General features: G+C 46.3%; 1 protein-coding gene across 1 annotated transcript in view; it reads right to left on the bottom strand.

Annotated features, from left to right (window-relative positions):
• MYBBP1A (MYB binding protein 1a) overlaps nt 1-19,212 on the bottom strand; it is a 56,896-nt gene that overhangs the window by 4,993 nt on the left and 32,691 nt on the right. Inside the window, exon 24 of the mRNA XM_027734472.2 lies at nt 9,856-9,969. Coding sequence (XP_027590273.2) covers nt 9,856-9,969 — 114 coding nt within the window. The remainder of the gene's footprint in view (nt 1-9,855; nt 9,970-19,212) is intronic.

Below are 19,212 nucleotides of genomic sequence, written 5' to 3'. Positions count from 1 at the left end.
GAGATACAGTTATTTCTGTCCAGGATGGTCCACTCAAGCCCTGTATTAGAAAGCAACCACGTCCTGCTGGCTGGAGTTCAAGCTGCAACTTCATCTGACTATCAATAACTGGCTAATTACTCTCTCCTGATATAGGCAGATGCACTGCAACTCTATTCCAGAGCTGTCATTAACCTACAAGGTCACACAATTCAACAGCTCTAACGTCTCTCAGGTAAAACAACAAATATAGGGGATGTGATTGGAAAAAAATAATAAATATTCACAGGTAGGATATAACACCCCATGGCCCAGGCACGCTCTGTTTATTAGGTTTAATAATAATAACAATAAACAAAAAAAAAATCTGAGTTGTATAAATATTTTCTTTGCAGTTTCAAGAACAAAATATTGCCAAGCTAGCAGCCGTTCCTTGTGGTTAAATTAGCTTTCAGGGAGGCTACTGAGATCCTTATCTTGCTAAGTTGTGCACAAGTTCACAGGGAGAGAAAATCAGTATGGATTGTCAGCTCCTCAGGACAAGAGGAATCAGGGCAGTGCTGAGATGGAGCCACAGTGAAGTCAGCTGTCATTTCATCTTTTCCATATACAAACACTTTAGAATTAAAAAGGTGTTAAAAATAAATTGCATTTTCTCTTCACTGTAGATGAGTGATGTAGACGACTGCATTTAAATCGTGCTGGCTTGACTCTGCCTGTTCTTGCTGCCCCTGATGCTTTGATGGGTTTGAAACAAATCCTACTGAAGTAACAGAAAAGTCCTGCAGCTCTGAGCAACACCTGAGGGGCTGATTTTCAGCAGTCTGGAAGCCGTTTTCAGGTGCTCAGGAGATTGGGATGTGCATCTAGTTTGGGGTGCCCGACCAAACTCATGCAGAGCTGTGGAATGAAAAGGCTGGCTGGCCCAGTTGGAGATGGAAAATATCACTGGTCTACTGACTAAATATCTATTAAAAGCAGTGTTTTGCATGAGTCTGGAAGCACAAGCACAGTTCCACCAACGTAAATAGCCAGAAGCAATCCGGCACAATTTAGATGCTCTGCAAACAAACAGCTCCCTACTGAAATGGATCACTTTAAAACAGCTCTCAAAGACCAGGAAGGAACAAGGAAGAGGGGGAGGGTGACTGGAGAAGCCAAAGGAGCAGCAAGGAAGCAGCAGATAATTCATTCCTACAGAATGCACAATTTTCTCTAGTCCAGAATCAGAATGGATTGGCTTTGGGGAAGCTGGATTTACATAAAGCTTTACTATTTCTCAACGTGGGTCATCTTCTCCCCTTTTGCTTCTGCTGCAAAGTGTGCAAAAGAAATTTACTCCAAAGAGCACAGAGACACCAGCACCTCTGTATGTGGCATGGTTGAGACAGTCAAACTTCCTTAAAGTCTACAGCCCAATTCCTGCTCAGCCCAGTGCCACTCATTATCCTGATCTCACCACTCAGGGCACTTCCCCATCAGCATTCCATGAGATGGTATCTCCTGTTGGGCATTGCTTCACTCTCCTCCTCCCACAGCAGGGAGTGCACACAGTGGAGGGTTTGCTCCGATGGGATTTGTGTTATTTGTGTTAGTATGAGACACCAACACAAACATTCTCATTCTGGTTATGTAAAAAAAGCTGACTTTGGGCTGGGACTGCTGGCAAGCCTTGGGGAACGGCTCCCTGGGAATGAAATCCCAAGTCTCCTCAATGGGAACTGGGTCCAGACCTCAAAAGCAGCTGTCCCAAACTTAATCCCAAGTATCTGTCATAACTTCTTGCTACTTAAGGTACCGAGCACTGCTCCCTCACTCAGCTCCCCCAGAGGTGAAATCAGCTCTGCCACCCCAATTGCAGGGGTCAGTCACTTTACAGGCCCCTGGTGATTTCATTTTGGGAATCTATACAATACAATCATAAAATTAAAGCAGAGGCTATTATGTAACAGATGGCAAACTGCAACACATGCCTTAAAAAGAGAAGCAGTGTTTCAGTCCTCTGCAGCCCCCTTGGGAGAGCCCCAAACACTGATCAGATCACAGAGACTTGCACAAGGATCTGTTTTACATAACAAGACTGAGGCACAACGCAGGGGTTTGCTTCCAGCTATGCTACAGGTCAGTGGTGGAGTGTTAAGGGAAAACCCAGAAGAACTTGTCTAACCACCTGTTGTGTGATTCTCTGCCATGTGCTGTTCCAAAGGTATCCAAATCTCCCTTTCCCTGCCCTCTGAAAGCATTACCAACCCAAGGGTCACGCAAGCCAATCACTCAATACTAAAAGCAGAGAGACCACAAGATTTATACCCAACAGCTACACTTGCATCACCTGCTGATTTATGTTGCTTTTCTCCCACTTGCTGCTTTTCTTACTCTGCTCCTTCAGTAACAGCCAGTCCCACTTCACAGGGAATCAGTTCCAGTTCCAGCTCAGCAATACCTGTGATGGTTAATCATGCCCATACATCTGAGCTGTCAGCAGATCTGGGCAGGTCATTTTCCAAAAAGAGAAACTATGGAGGCAGTTTTCACAGCTGGAACTCCCATCTCATCTCAAGCCAATACAGCAGTACAGCTCCTGCCTCACCCTACATAGATTCAGCTGGCAGAGATGGTTTTGCCTTGTTATGTCAGACACGTTGCTTCCAAAACCCTCTGGCTCTTTCTGGAGGAGGGCACTCCTGGATCCAAAGTTCTCTGCCTCTTGGACCTCTAGAGAACAGCACAACCTCAGCATCTTAACAATCAGTGCTTTTTCTTATATTCCGTATGACGCATGGAGGTATCCCAACCACTGCAGACTCCACCTCTCACTGCACTTCACAGCATTCCTCCGTCTTCACAAAGTATAAAACAAGTTTGTCAGAGCACAGGAGGTGAATATCCACAGTGATTCAGTCACACAAGTAGGACAGAGGGCTTGCAAGCAGTTAACCACATAGATCCATGCCTCCGTTTCCCAGGTAGGATTTTAGTCTAAGCCCAAGACACTCCTGAAAGCAGCCACACAGCCAGAAGTGGTGCATGTGCACCTACAGCCAAAGTCAGCACCCCAGCCCCTGCCCAACTCCCTGCAGGGGAATTTGGAAGCTGTTACACGGAGCCAGGCGGTGTTTCTGGAAGTCTCCACATCCACACCTGCCTGCACTTCTGTCCCTTTCACAGGGACCAGTGGGGGACACTCAGACCAGACTTACAAACCACAGCAGCACCTTGAGTGCCAGGGAGTGTCCTGCTACCAGAGACAAGCCCATTTTCCAGCTGGAAGTTTGAACCCCATTCAGTATTTATGCATTCCCAGCACATCCTTCAGCCTATTCCACTGTTCACAACAAACAGCCCTTGCCCTCCGTGGGCTCGGCCCGACAGATCCATCTGGGAACTCCTCTGGGAGCTGGAGAAGCCTGGCCAACCTGCATTCCTTCCACACACTGTGCTATCTCCATCCACCCCCTCCTCCCCCACCCCAGCCCTGATGCTGATGGATAAATGTGCGGATTCATGGATGGACACAGTGCCAAGTCCTTCCACAGAACACTTGGCCTTACCCCCCAGCACAGCCTGGGGTTGCTCAGGTAAACAAACTCTCTTCTCCAGCAGCAGAGTTCAGCACAATTCCCACCTCATGGAATGCCCACAGTCCTGACCAGGAAGCACCAAGGAGGTCTGAGCTCCAAAGGTCAAGATCCAAGCTTTTCCCTGGCTCTGTGCTGCCTGCAGGGTCCCAGAGCAGCAGCACAACCTGGGATTTTGGTGTCGATGTGGCTCAGGCCCCTGTGGTGGAATCACACCCTGCAAGTGCATTTGAGGCCCTGCAAGTGCCTTTCCATTTCCTGAGCCAAAGCACAAGATTTCCCACATTGACACACAGGAGAGGTTTGGGAGGGGCACAGCCTTCCTCTGCTATTGAGAGGTTAACAACAAACTGACAATCAAATGAAGGATTTTGGTATTGTGCTGCTTGTAGCTCCTGTTATTACCCGATGTGAGCACCCTCACCTCACCTGTAATTATGCTCACACTTCTCCTGAGAGGGAGGAAGGGAAGCAGCATCATTCCCTCTACCTCACAGAGGCTCAGAGAGGCCAAGTAACATGACTGACACAGACCACAACAGGGCCAGGAATCAGCTCTGAGCTTTCCAAACCCAGGACATGCCAGCCCCAAATACTTCTTTTCATGACAATACTCACTATACAACAGAATCAAACTCAGAACTTAGGGCTAAATCATGCAAGACAAAGAAGAGATGAGGGAAGAGTCTGCCTCTTCACTCCAGTTTCCATCTATCCACAGAGCCACATCCATTTCCAACTCCATGTACACAAGGTACACAAGGAGAAGTTCTCACACTACTCACCTGCACAGAGCAGCAGCTGCTGCCAAGAGCACTTAAAGAGGAAAAGAAGCACTGACAGTCCCTCCTCCCTCTGTCCTCTCTAAGTTGCTGAAGACTGAAAGTATAAATGTTAAAAACTTATTTCCTTGCATCTGTAACAGAAACAAATCATCAAGATGTGCCTACAAAGGGAAGGAACCACTAAGTCTCTGCTTGTCCTTGACTGAAAGAAAGAAGGAAGGCAGGGGACTAAGCAGACCCACACACTGAAGGGTGTAACTAAAGGGCATTTTTGGTGATGTTTATTTTGGCTGTTATTAGAGGGAGGAACCAAAAAATCCAGGAGCCATTATCACAGAAAATGCCAATGCTTCCCCCAGTTTAATGATCTGATTTTTTTTTTCCCAAAGGCCATATGAAAATGCAGCAGGGAAAAACCACACAGGAGAGCTGAGGGAGTGGAGGAGAAGGAATTCTCCACAGAGAAATCCAGTATTCTGAATGCACATCGAAGATATCAGTTAAATCACTACTGGCCTCATTTTACAAGCTAAGAGGCTGAGAAAGGGCAATGAATTAAGAATTCATGAAGATGGACAGATAAAAGTTGAGGCAATCTTCAAGAAAAAAAAATTGAAGAATGGGTTTTTTAGAGATTTGATGAAGTCACTGTTAATAATTTATCTCCCTACAAATGAAGACACCGATCATCAAATGTGATGCCCTTCAGAAATTAAGGGCATGTCTACACTGGAAGGCCAGAGAGTACATCCCTCTCTCCCCCACACATCCTCAGTGGTTCCAGCTTGTTGTTTTAAATCCCTCACTGAACAACACAACAGCAACAAAACCCTGGAATGCCAGACAACAGAGGTCTGCAGGGAGCACACAGTAACTCCCAAATGATATGGAAAAGAGGTCTTGGGTTATCCATCCCATCCCTTCCCAGGCCATGTAGTTCCCTGTCTGCCTACATTCATGCCTTGCTGCCTGCCCAGTCCAAGCCTAAGCAACCACCTACGTGGAAGGAGGCACCACATGGATCTCACTGGGATTGTGTATTTATCTGAAAGCCTCCAGTTTGGTGACTGGGAGTGCTTTGGTCTTGCACTGAGCTTTGGTATCAGACTGCTGTCAGCAGCTTTCCATTCCAGGATGCCTCGATCCCATTTGGGTTTCAAACAGCCAACCTGAACACTGCTGTCCATCCCTTATGGCACTGACACAACATGCAAAGGGAAAAACAGTAGTAAAGTTGGGCCCTTCCTATGATGTTCTTACTGCAGGGGAGAGGCAAAGGAAACCCTCAGGAAACCTCTGTGTACAAGCCAGAGAAAGCAGTTTTAACAACAGTTTTCTGAGGGCTGTTCTCTTAAGGTTTACAGCTGTAAAATATACATTTTCTGGACTATCCCTCAAAATCCACTCCTGCTCCCTTTGACTTTCACATCATAACTGGGAGTTTCAGCACAAGTTAGGAGTTCAGGAGGGCAAGCTGGTTCCTTGGAAAAGGATGACAAAAAAGAGTAATAAAATGATGTATTCTGAACGTGGAGCTTCCTGCCCCAAATCTGTCAGCGAGCCACTAAAAAACTGGCACAGGTTCAAGATCACTCCAAAGCCAAGACAGTAATTTTGTAACACATCAGAAAGAAACCAGAAATATATCTAACAAGGGGAACAAACACCAAAATGTGCCCACACTGACAACTGGGAGAGCTGAAAGATCAAACTGAGATGTGCTTGATAGAGTCAAAAAGAGTGTATGAGATCCCTCACCAAAACTGGGTGAGAGTTTCCTGCATGGAACGGGGAACTTGGACCTCTCAGGCTCTGCCACTACCTCACTGCCTGACTCCACACAGTTTGAACTCACAACAAGCAGCACAGACGCCCCTGGGACAGAGCTGGTTGGGGCTGTTCTGAAGCCAAGTTTAGAGACAGTCAGATTGTCCATGCACAGAGAGGGTCTCTGGGATGACTCAGGAGACCTGAGTTTGATTGCTGGCTCAGCTCCCAGCCAAGCGTGGCACCTGTAAAACAGGGTGAACAACTCCAGCAAACCAAATCCATTAACTCGTGGGTTTCTGCAAAATATTTTCTCAATTACATCAACAACTCACTGGTTTGAATTTCCTTTGTAAAGCACTTTGAGACCTACTGATAAAGAACAAAGCTCTCAGAGAAGTTTCTGTCAGATGTTCCAGCATCTCAGGTGAGCTCTCTCATTTACAACGTGAAGCAACTCTTTCTTTACACCACGAACACAACCAAGCCATCCACACTCCCAGAGTTAGAACAGACTTGAACAACCACAGCAAGGTTCTGCTTTGTGTAAAGTAACTATTTAGGACAAAATTGTGCCAGAGCTATTTCTCTGCTCCCTCACCTTTGCAGTCCCGGGGCTGTGGAGGAGACTTTCTGCCCAGCTGAGCCAGCAGCACGAGCCAAGAGCCCCAAGAGCAAGCAGGGCTCTCACAGGAAGGAGGCAACTCCAAAGTACCTGCTGGGATATCAAGACCTGCCTCACTGGCAGTAAGGAGATGGCAAACATGAATCCCTCATGGCTGGGATGTATGTTTTATAAGCATGCTTAAACAATGTGGGAACAAATAAGGTCAAGTTGGCTTATGTAAGCACAAGAGCCACTGCCTCGCAGCGGCCGGGGCTATTTTGGGAAGCTGTCTCTTCACTGAACGTTCCTGGCCATTGATTCTCCCTCATCTGCCTCGTAGCTTTGCCTGCATAATTCAATGATATCCAAGACTGCACTTTTCTCTCACTGCTTCTTCCCCAGTTCCAGCACATATCAGTGCCCAAACCCACCCCAGGCTCCCCGGGTGAGGATGCTCCTCACCAAGGGATCTCTCCAGGAAGGTAATGCAGTCCCTGAGGGGGGACAGGACAAGCAGGCAGGCACCAGGAGATAACATCCCATCCTCTCTCCCAGCCTTACACCTGCCATGGCAATCCTGCAGGCCCAGAGCTGCAAAACTGACCCAGGACACAGTGTAGCAAAGCCTTCAGGTGACAGTCTCCTTGTGACCAAGAGCGCTGCTAGAATTACAAGTGCACATCAGTTAAAGAGTTGCAGACTTCTCCGTGGGCCAAAGAAAGGTATAAAATTCCACATTACCATTTTTTGCTCTTAAAACAGCTATTTGTGAGGGACAGTGGCAGGAATGACCGATGACAACAAATGCAGATGTTGCCACTAGAGGTAGGGCAGCAGAACTCCATTATTTTCCACAGCATCACCCAGCTCTCAGTCCAGGTTCTCACGGGAAAGCACTCACATGCCAACATCTATTTGCTTACACTCTCACCTCCGAAATCATGGCTGACCTGGAATGGCCCATGGAGACAAGTCCTGGATGAAAAGGGATGAGACTGAGCTGCAGGAGAAACTCACAGTCCTGCACGTGCCCTCTGGCTAAGCAGGAGAGCGTGTGGTTATCAGGGACAGAAAGGGCTATTGTTCAGCCCAAGCTCTTGCCAAACAAACTCACCCCAAAACTTCAACATCAGCCCTGGAACTCCCACCCAACCTGCAGCTTCTCTTTCAGTCAAGCACACAACTTCCACCGGGAGGTTTGGGGCTAATAAACTCTCCAGCGAGTTATTTTAACAGTGGAATACTCTGACAAACACACACTTTCTACAGATTCTACATTTGCTCAGTATCAGTGGTAGTAACAAGTAGTAAGTAATCTTACTTCTGCTAGAAGGGATTTCACACCATCTCCAGAGGAGATCAGAGACAGTACCAGTATTGTTCTACCACACCACAGAGACACTGCATGTTTTTACAGCTATTAACAGTTAAATGAGCATTTCTGCACCACCAGAAAGACACAAGAATACATTTTGCAGCTTTAGAAAGTTTTGCAGCACAAGTGCCAGCTTTTGGCTATGAATCAAAACTGTTATATGGAATATGAAGACCTTGATCCCTCCTAATTACAGCAACATTTAAAGACATGCAGCTGCCCCAGCCCCATGGCCAGCACTGGGTTAGTGCAGGGGAGGAGCAGCAGGAAGGGAGACAAAACCCAGTACATGCATGAACACCAACAGCACTGTGTAAAAATGTTATCTCAGGGCTTTTTCAGGCCAAAAAAAGAACCAGAACCTATATGCCATTGCCAGTCAACAGTATGGGAGGCCTCCTGCCCACAGGGTAAACCTTGGACAACCCAAACAAACTGACAGTATTTCTCAGGAATTTTTCTTTAAACACACATGACCACAGAAATGAGAGGCACCGAGGAAGCTTTGGTAGCAAAGCTCATTAAAATCCTGGCTGGGCTGCAAGATGCTAAACTTTCCCTGACAAGAACAACATAAAGGCATTGTAAATGTTTGTGGTTTCCCAGAGCATCACCAAGTCCTGCAGGTATTCAGCTTCTAGAGAGAAACATGGAGATGACCAGGCTGGGAGGAGTGGCACGTTTTATGTAGCTGAGTAATAAAATCATGCCTAACTCCACCCATTGGGTTCCTGATGCAATCATTAAATAAAAACTATGTAATGAAACCCAGGATTACCTGATTCCTCAAGAATTATAAACAGCACCTTTAAATTCCTTGATTTAGATTTGCTTAGATTTTGTCCCTCCTTGACTAAAGGAAACAGATCTTATTGTTCTGTTCCAATACAGCAAATTACAGCACAGCCTAAATTACCACGTAACCAGCACCTGAGGAAGTAAGTAGAGGATGAAAGCTACTTAGAAAGAGATCATTATTACAGTTACACAGGAATTCCAAGACTGGAATCTCCCACATCATCAAGTTTAGTCACCACCTCACAACATTAATTTGGCTGCCTGGTTCACCCCACGTCAGGCCCCAAGAACACAAGTGAATGGCATTTGCTTCTTCCATCTCTTGTCCCACAGCCCATGTCCCAGGTAACAGCTGCACCTAAGAACTCTCCTCAGGTACAATCTGCCCCTGCCATGACTCAGGAGCCAGCCCTGCAAATTCTGTCACTGGTTTATTTTCCAATGTATTTTAAGGTTTCCCTGATAAACAATATGAGCACAGGAGTCTGGTCCAGAAGGCCTGCAGAGCACCAGGAGCCAAAGGTCTAGTGCACCTCAGCTCTACTTCTTTGGCCCTGAAGTTCATTCTGATACAGAACTTCCATGATGTCCTGAAATTAATGCTCCCAGTACCTTTACATTCAATTATAAAAAAAAAAAAAAGAAAAAAGAAAACCACCTTAAATTGATCTGTATGAGTGTATTCCCTAAAACTCGAGCTCTGTCTACTGGATCCAGACACAGGTGCCACAGAGCTGCATCAGGCACACCTCTTGCACTCTGTGAAAATCCACCTGATCAGAGATGTTACAATAATTCTGCCATCCTGGTGGGCACTGCTCACACCTGCTGCAAGCAGGCACAAGGCCCCTAAGACCACTTAAGCTGACACAGGCCCAGACTGCAGCTCTGAGGGCGAGCAGCACAGGGGTGAAAGCAGCACCCGTTACACGCTATCGGCACGTGTGGCACGTCAGAGCTCGTTACCTCTGTCACTTGGCTGATGCTTCTGCTGATCAACTCCTCCCACTCCTCCTCTGTCACGAAGAGCTTGAGTTCATGAAGCAGCAGAACCTTGTGGAGAAGCAAACAAGCCATGGCCTGAAAGAGAAAGGGGAGGGGAGAACATGACGCTCCGTACTCTCTAGGGAAGGTCTTACAACGTAAATACTCTGCTAAAGTGAGGAGCCAAGCCCAGCATCCAGGGGATGCCACGTTACAAATGCTGCATATCCTCAGCAACATGTATGGCATGGAATGGTTTGGGTTGGAGGAACCTTAAAGCTCATCTTGTTCCATCCCCTGCCATGGGCAGGGACACCTTCCTCTAGCCCAGGTTGCTCCAAGCCCCGTCCAACCTGGCCTTGGACACTTGCAGGGATCCAGGGGCAGCCACAGCTTCTCTGGGCAACCTGTGCCAGGGCCTCCCCACCCTCACAAGGAATAACTTCTTCCCATATCCCATCTAAACCCACCCTCCATCAGCTTAAGGCTCTGTTAGAAAACATTCTCTGTGTCCTCACAGAGTCATTCCTGAGGAGACAGGGTGGTGGTTTTGGTTGAAAGCACATACATAAAACAGGAGGTCAAAGGGGAGCAGAGGGATTGTGCCACTTCTAGACTTAGGCATTAATATCCAAAACATGCTTTGGTAGCTGCTCCAAGTGCATCACTATCGGTCCCCCCAGGTTTCCAGGTAGCACCTTTGTGTGGCTGCACCCTTTACCGTGCCCTGATGAATGCAGGAGGCACCAATAACAAAAAATAAAAGCTGGCAGGTTCATAGATGCTTCATTTCAAAGGAATCCTGATGGAAACTGCTGTTCAGAGCAGCCTCAGCCTTGCCCTGGAGTCAAACTTGCTCATTAAGCCTCCACAGTAACAGCAATGAAAAGAACAGCCACTAGAAAACCAACAGTTATCTGCAATCTTCTAACATGGCCTTTTCCATGCCAGAACTCCTATTTTAAGGCTTTCTAAGGTACAAGAGAAAAAAGCAGCAATAGGCAAAAGCAAATTATACAAATGCACAAAATACAGTAATGAGGATTAATGCAAATAGCTTAGAGGATTTAAAAGGGAATTTTTTGTAGCAGCATGGAGTTAGTGAGCAAATTCTACTCATATACAAAGAAAAAAATGTTGCCTCCAGCTGCCATCACACAGCTCAAAACTGAATGCAGGCACAAATACCAAAAATCACAGGGAATAACAATAAGAACTAATCTAATCCAGAGAAAGCAAGGGTTGCTGTTCTTAAACCACATTTCACAGTTTGTAAAGCTCCTTATCAAAGACATCACTGAGATCAAAAGTCTAAGAGACCTCAAGAATAAAAGCAGCCTGGTGATACCCAACCTGGCCTCCAGGTACCCCTTGGGTCCAAAGAAACCTGAAAAACATGGAGTAGGAGGCTAAAAACAGTCCATATGGTACCAACACTTCTACTGGAGTGTTTTTAGGGAACTATTTACTGAATAATTCAAAGTGAGCAAAGAAATCCCTGGATCTCCTGAGAGCAGTAAGACCATCCAGAGTTGTAGGCAGTCAAACAGAACACCTCACAAGCTCAAGGAGGTCTGTGCTTCCTACACAACATACTCCAGGCTTCTGGAAGAGACAGGACACTGAACACAGATCCCTCACTGGGTAATACCAGCACAGAGTAAGATCACACATCCTTGTAATCTTATCTCCAGTTTGCACCAGTGTGGCCAATGAAAAGAATTATCCAAATAGAGAGAGCTCTCACTCACACACAGAAATTCTGCTCTTTACTGGAGGGCAAAAATGCAGCAGGGAACCAATGAGACGACATCGAGGATTTATGTTGATTTAATGAGAGAGAACACCCTAATGCCATCTCCAAGGCAGGCAGGCTCACATATTCCTTGTAATTATGGAGAGACTGTGTCTTACAGAACAGATTATGGCATGTCTGCATGCATGTACCAAATGTAGTGGAAAGTCACTTCAGTGCAATTACAAAGAGAACGTGACCCTCGGAGTAGATGAAAAACCATAATTCATTCTGAAAGGCTCAGGCAGGGTCACAAAGCTCCAGGCACTGGCTGCTCTCTGACAATTACAAACACATTCAGACTGCAAGTGGGTGCAAAGCTGAGAGAAGGGTCCTGTTAAGGTGCCCTGATGTACCTCAGCACTACAGATTTACTCCAGAGGAACCAGTGACAAGGGCCTGCTCCGGTCAGCAGTGGGTGGGAGCACTGCAAGTCAAGCAGGAAAAGAACTGGAAAGGAATCAAAGCCATCCAAAGGAACTGGAGACCTAAGACTCAAAGGGTTCACTGAGAACAGAACAGTTGCTGAACATGACCTAGTCCTCAGTAAGCACTAAGCTTGAAAACAATTTTAAAAGAAAGGAAAAAAACGCCCACCACAGAACATTCCCTTCTGCGTGTCATAGATGAGGAAGTCAGAACACCCAGTCACCTGAGGATCCTGACTGGTGCTACCACTCTTTAGTAATTTTGTCACACTCAGAGCTTTCACACCTCCAGACTGTGTTTTAAGATTCCAGCAAAGTGAAAATATGGTTTTTGAGCTTCACATAATTAAAACGTCGCTATTGCTCTGCTCAACATTATCTCGTTTCCTGACTGTTTTTTAACCCAATGATAATTTAGTACTAAGTGTGAACAACTTTTCTCATCTGAAACAATGAAAATACAATACTTACTTACTGGTTGGCCAGCAGCAATTTGAAGTTTGAAAAGCACTCCCACAAAATCCAGCACAGACCTGGAGCTCAGCAACTACCCAGCTGCCCCTCTCCCTTCCTGCCCTCCCCGACAACACTGGTATTTTGGACTGGCTAACAAGCATTTGGCAATTTGGGAGGCTGTTCCTGAACCTATCAGAGCACTCTTTGCATTTTCTCAGTGCCAAATCAGGCCTGCTGTGCTCCTGACAGCCCTATGAGAGAGCCAAGTAGTATCAACACTTCACAAATGGGCAAAAATAGCAGAAGATTCAAGAGTCCCAGCTATCAAACTCCAGTCCAGTTGAGAAGAGAAGGTTGTCATCCCCACACACAGACAATCTCTGGAATGGGAACGTGTGAGAACAGTTACAAGCAGTTGACAGCAACGTTAGAGCTTTTTACAAAGGGAGGAGAATGCTGCAGTGTATCCTGTGCACCAGAAGCCACCCAGTTACCCAATCAAAATATTTTCTGCTTAATGTCAGTTTTTAAAAGAGAAAAGCCATAAAACAGTAAAAAAATAAATACAAGGGAAGTCTATCCAAGCAGAGATAGTAGATACACATATACACTCCCACATATATCTATCAGGCATATGACTAAATGAGGCAGAAAGGCTCATTATCAGCCCACGTGGGAGCAGAGAACAAACAATAACTAAGGGCAGTGCTGATCCCGGGGTTTTCTGTGGCTTTGGTAATTTCTTTCTTATCTACAATGATTACACAAAATCCCATTCAGTGTAAAGGCTTGAAGATTTCTTTCTGGAATAGGAGACGTGCTCCCTGCAGTAACCAAGGAGTGCTGGGAACTCCCAGGTGTGCTCACACACCTTAGCTGGATGCCAAAAAGGAACGTGAGTTGGGGTTGCTGGGTTATACAACTCACCTTTACCCTGCACAGGAAAGGACAGGATATGTGGCCTGACTATGAAATGAGGCAATGGATAAACTCCCTACCAACCCAGCCACTGTTTTCCTATTGAAAGCAGATATCAAGCACAGGTAGGTCAGAAGTTGCTCTCCCCAGTCACCATCCGGGTGAACTGGATGGAGGGAACACATAAAGATGTCTTTCAACTCCTGCAGTTGGGAAACAGAAAAAGAACAAAAACAAACAAGCCTTTGCAATGCTGCAGAGATTCTGTTTGCAGTCCTGAGGAGATGAAGGCATGACCTAAATTCAGGGTTGTTTTTTCAAAGAAAAGCACACAGTTAATAGGAGGGCATTTGCTTCTGATGCAAAAAGAAACACTTTTCAGTCCCAAGTGCTCCGAGAGGCTGGCTGGAGGTGGCTTTGCAAGCAAGTGAAAAAGAGATACCACACTGGCACACTCCCATGAGAAAAGACACTGAAATCAGCAGTAACCACTGCCACCATCAGAGGAGCAAGAACCTGAGATGTGCCTGCACTGCAACACTCCAAACACCAACTCTGAGTTTTCACACAGCTCTTCTGCTGCCTGAGCTCAAAGCAGTTTTCAAGCCACAGCTGACTGACCCTTCCAAACTCCCTGATGGCATTTCCAGCTTCCAGGAGAGGGAGGGGGAAGGTTGCCTGGCTTGTCTGAAGCACATGGCAGGCCAGAAACTCTCAGTAGATACAACCCAGGACAGTGTTTGAACAACATCAGACCTCCCTGCACACTGTAACAGAAGCAGTGGGGAGTTTAAATGCTTACCAAAGACATCAAGATGGATAAGATGGATTTTCCCCATCTTTTGGCCTACTTTTTTGCAGCATGGACAAAATTTGTCAACATGAAACTTCTCATCTGTTTGCCTTTATATATATAAAAATATACATATATATATATATTTGTGAAGAAAACATTACCTGGAAAATTAACTGCTTGTGCAACTCAGGTACATGTTTAGAAGTGAAGAAGCATCAGGAGTTTTAGTGCTATCAACATTTCACTGCTCTTGGAAGCCCAGGAGACAAAAATACACCGGTGGTATCACACCACAGGGGCTCCAGGTATTTAAGAGCACTGGTGTTTCCCTTCTGGCTCCCAGGCTGCTGCAGCAGAGCTCCAGCACCTCTGACTCAGTGGTATAAAACAGCAGCTCGCAGTGTATAATCCCCAGCATTAAGATTATTCTACAGCCACAGGGATATGGCATAAAATAATTGCACTTGTAGAAATTCTCTCCTCCCAAGCCCTCTGAGACTGCAAACGCATGAATCACACGCTGCCTTCGTGACAAACATCACCAGGAAAGCTGGGGAAGAGAGCACAGGCCAAGAATACAGGAAATTCTAAAGGAGCTTTCTTTGAATGTTAAGGAATAATCAAACTGAAATAAATTCCTCAGCTGTCTGCGATTTGTTACGTGTTTAAAACACCAACCAACCCCCTCCAAAACCCAAGCCCACCACAAGCTCCAGCCTACAGGACTGTTGGTTACAGGAGAAAAACCTGTCATTTACTACTGCAGGGCAGGAGATCCAGAGCACCACAGCAAAAGTCTCTTCCAATTACTGTCAAAGCTTTTTTAAAGAAGAAAACAAAAAGCATGCAAAGCCATGAAGTAAGTGCCAATCTACCCCCATTTTTGCTCCTACAGCCAAATTACTTTATTTTTGCATTTACACTGGATGTGGGGTGGAGACAAAGGCTCCAACAGAGCACTCCTGAGTTTCAGGACTGACTTCTCTCCCACATTTGTTTCATGCATTTGAGCATTTCTGAACGTATGAACTGTTTGATAACGGATTGGCAGGCAGGGTTCCAGTCAGGAACAGCCTCAAAGCTTATTCAAAAGCACAAAGTATGAGTGGGATGGGAGAATAAGGCCCACAACAATGGACCTGTTCTGTACAGCAAACTCCCAGGAGGCAACGGCAGTTCAGTGTATGCTGAATATACCAGAGACTCACAGAATGGTTTGGGTTGGAAGGGACCTTAAATATCATCTTGTTCTGTCCCCTGCCATGGGCAGGGACACCTTCCACTAGCCCAGGTTGCTCCAAGCCCCATCCAACCTGACCTTGGACACTTCCAGGGATGGGGCAGCCACAGCTTCTCTGGGCAACCTGTGCCAGGGCCTCACCACCGTCCCAGGGAAGAATTCCTTCCCAATATCCCATCTATCCCTGTCCTCTGGCAGTGGGAAGCCACTCCCCCTTGTCCTGTCACTCCATCCCTTGTCCCCAGTCCCTCTCCAGCTCTCCTGGAGCCCCTTTAGGCCCTGGAAGGGGCTCTCAGCTCTCCCTGAAGCCTTCTCTTCTCCAGGTGAACCCCCCCAGCTCTCCCAGCCTGGCTCCAGAGCAGAGGGGCTCCAGCCCTGGGAGCATCTCCGTGGCCTCCTCCTCAGAGGGAGGTGAAAAGAGGGGCAAACCAGGATTCTTTTTAAATTCAAGGACAAACAAGAAATTATCCTTCAAGATCCTTAACATGTATACTCATTGAACAAGGATCAAACACCAACTATCTGCTTAAAACATACACAGCTTATTTAAAGGCTTTAGATATAAAAAGTGAAAACTTGAGGTGATTAAGAAACATTTGGCAAATCACTTTTCCTCAATCCCCAAGCTGTAACTGCAGTATTTCACACATGGCACATGCACACACACACACACATTCCATATATATTTCAAATTGAAGGGGGAGGGAGGAGAAGGCAAAGCCCTGGTTGTGGCTTAAGAAAGCTATTTTTGAGAACAAAAATTAATTTTTAACTTCCTCACCACCCCTGAAACTAGGTGCACATGAGCAGTGGAGCCAAGACTGTCATTTAGCAGGTGTTTAAAAGGTTTCAGAGTGGAAAGTGCTTGTGCCTTCTGGGATAAGTAGGGGTGTTGGGAGAACATGGCTGGCAGATCTGACTATGCAGAACTGTCCATGCTGGGACACCTGAGCATCTTCATGACTATTTCTTGGTTTAAAAATGTGCTGCCAGTGCTCCAAGGCAGCATCATAAATTAGACATCAAGTTTTACCCCAATTTTACACTGTGATCCCTCTGATAAGGGACCCAGGAAGTGCCTTTCCTGCACCCTGTTCCTGGCTGCCTCCTCTGTCCTGCCTGGCCCAGAGACATTGCCAGTCTCCAGACAGACTCCTGGTGCCTGAAAGCACAGTCAGAGAGAGCCCACACTGCCCAGGAAGAGCATGAAAATGTCTTCTGTATGATCACCTGACTCAGGAGCTGAATTCAATAATTCCTGCTACAACCCGGTGTCCTCAGACTAATCAAATGGCTTTTTCAAGATGTTCCCTCAGCCAGCCCTGACAAGGTGTGATATTGCTGTCTGAGGCAGGCAGAACACAAGCAGGATACAATTTGGGCAGCACAGCAGCTGTCAGACTGTCAGGTGCCAGTTTCCAGGTCTGCCCTCCTGCTCCCAGGAACAGAGAAGGCACAAAAATGCAGGAGAAGTAGACACTGAACAGAACCCCCCACCCACCACCCACCACCCCCTGCTCCCACACCCTCCCCGTGCCCCAAACATCACGTTCTGGGCCAGAAAGCAGGTTCCTCCTCACCCTCCCTCAGCCTGGCCTTGCCAAAAAACCACCCAAACAGGAGATTTACGAGCCCAGGAACAAAACTCTCCTTGCCAAAAAGTGATGAAAACAAATGATGTTTTACAGCTTAAATTAAGTTCCTGCGACAAATGGATGAGAAAAATTTTGCAAGGCTGGTTAATTACAACATGTAAAGCATTTAAGTGACACCTAAATCACATTTTACAACCTTGGACGAGCAAAGCAATCTCCCTCAGTGTACTCCCACCAAACATCCTACGTCATCAGGCTCTTGCAATGTGGTTTAGAACAAGCCAACCTGCACTGCTCCCCAGCTTCAGGCAAAGCTGCCTGTACCTGGTTCTTCCTTCCCAATAAAAAAGTGTATTTCCACAGTTCTGGCAGGATACTTTCCATCCAGGAACCCTTTAAACCACTCACAACAGCTTGCATATTAGCACACTGAAAATAATTGTCACACGAGACACATTCTGCTCCTGCGATCATCATTGTGCAGATGATCTGTTTAAGCCTCTCCAAGGGCAGAAATTATCAATGAACCCTGTTGGGTTTATGGGGTTTTTTATGTTAACTTTTACTTCTAGACCTCTGAAACAGCCAACATCCCCCTCTGGCTGGTTTCTAAACAAGGTGAACAGTAGTTTGCAAACACAAGGGGTTGTTTGTCCTCTTAAGCTGCTGGAACTTAGTCCCAGTAATTCCCGGTGTGGGCCAAATTCCCAGCCACTACCTCAGCAATGGAAAAAATGGAATAGCAATCACCTGCTCACCTGCTTTGTAGCAGGTGAACTGGATCTCTCACCTCCATGAGAGAGGCTCAAGAGCCATGCCTTGGGGTTGGTGGAAATCTCTTGCTAAAATGCCAGCAAGTCGAGGAAAAGCCAAATGCATGGATCTTGGTCTCCACTTTGGATACTCTAATTTGGATTCCAGGTTTTGCTACCTCGCTTCTGAAAAAGAACAAAGCTCCCTGGAAGACAGCACCTGAGACAAAACTGACTGAAGAAACCTCCATCTTCCTACCCCTCCTGCTGACCCCCCTCTCCTCTTTATTTTCATTATCCTTGATAAACCCCTTCACCCGTGGCTCAGATGTCCTGCTGCAGGCAGCAGCAAGGAGAAGTTAAGCAATCTATACAATTCCACTGCTATTCCCAAGGCTCTGAGGAGCAGCTGTTGATTGATCAGATGGGCTGTTCAGTTCGTTCTGCAGCAGCCAAGGACTTGTCCATACCACAGGAGGTTTATCCCATTAGCTACACTGACACATGCTCTTCCACAACCTGAAAACAGCTATTTCAAGACACGAGCACTTAAACCATCCCTGCTCACCCTGGCTGAAAATGTGGAATGAGCTACTACACCTGATAGAAACTACCTTTAGATAATGCAGATGCACCTACACGAGTTGTGTCAGTCTTGATCCTACAGGTAAAAATACTCATTGATTTCACTGACAGAGTCACACCAGGATGGTTTTTAAATGTACTTGAGGCAGCAGAAATCCCAGGACCAGCAGTCAGCCTGCCTGCAGACCATATATACAGCACTTACACTTCATGCCCTAAACCATCAAGGCTTTGTTTAACCAGGGACTCTGCAAATCATGTTCTCTCCACTGCTGTTGAGAAGTGGATTTTTTTCCATGCTTGGTTTCACATCAAACAGTGCTCTGGAGGATGTTTTTGTCAGAGCAAAAGCCTCATCTTGTACTTGCCTAACCAGAGGAGCCCATTTGGGAGAGTCTGCTCACTGCAACAGGACATTTGTGCCCAACACAAGTGTGCACATGTACAGCTGCTTCCTTCAGGTGGGAAAGGAGGGGAGAAAAAAAATCATTAAATAATCATTTAAAAATTAATAATCAAAGCTCCCTCCTATGGTCACCACAATTTAACAAGAAGTAGTGACAGACATAAGATGCTGCTGGATTTTAAAGGCAGTAGAGATGAGTCAGTGCACACAGGGAGGAGATCTGACAGTGCAGTTTTCCAGAGGATACCAGCACGTTAAACACTGGCCTTCACTGGCAGGATTTCTGCCTCAGAGGAAGGGTCTGCAGGACATGTGGGCAGTCAAAACAATGAACATATAAAACAACACACTGGACCCCTGGGCCAGGC

Source organism: Pipra filicauda, unplaced genomic scaffold, assembly GCF_003945595.2.
Source record: "Pipra filicauda isolate LSUMZ 115617 unplaced genomic scaffold, ASM394559v2 scaffold71_size5581439_pilon, whole genome shotgun sequence".
Classification (NCBI taxonomy): Eukaryota; Metazoa; Chordata; class Aves; order Passeriformes; family Pipridae; genus Pipra; species Pipra filicauda.
This window is presented reverse-complemented; position numbering and strand designations above follow the sequence as displayed.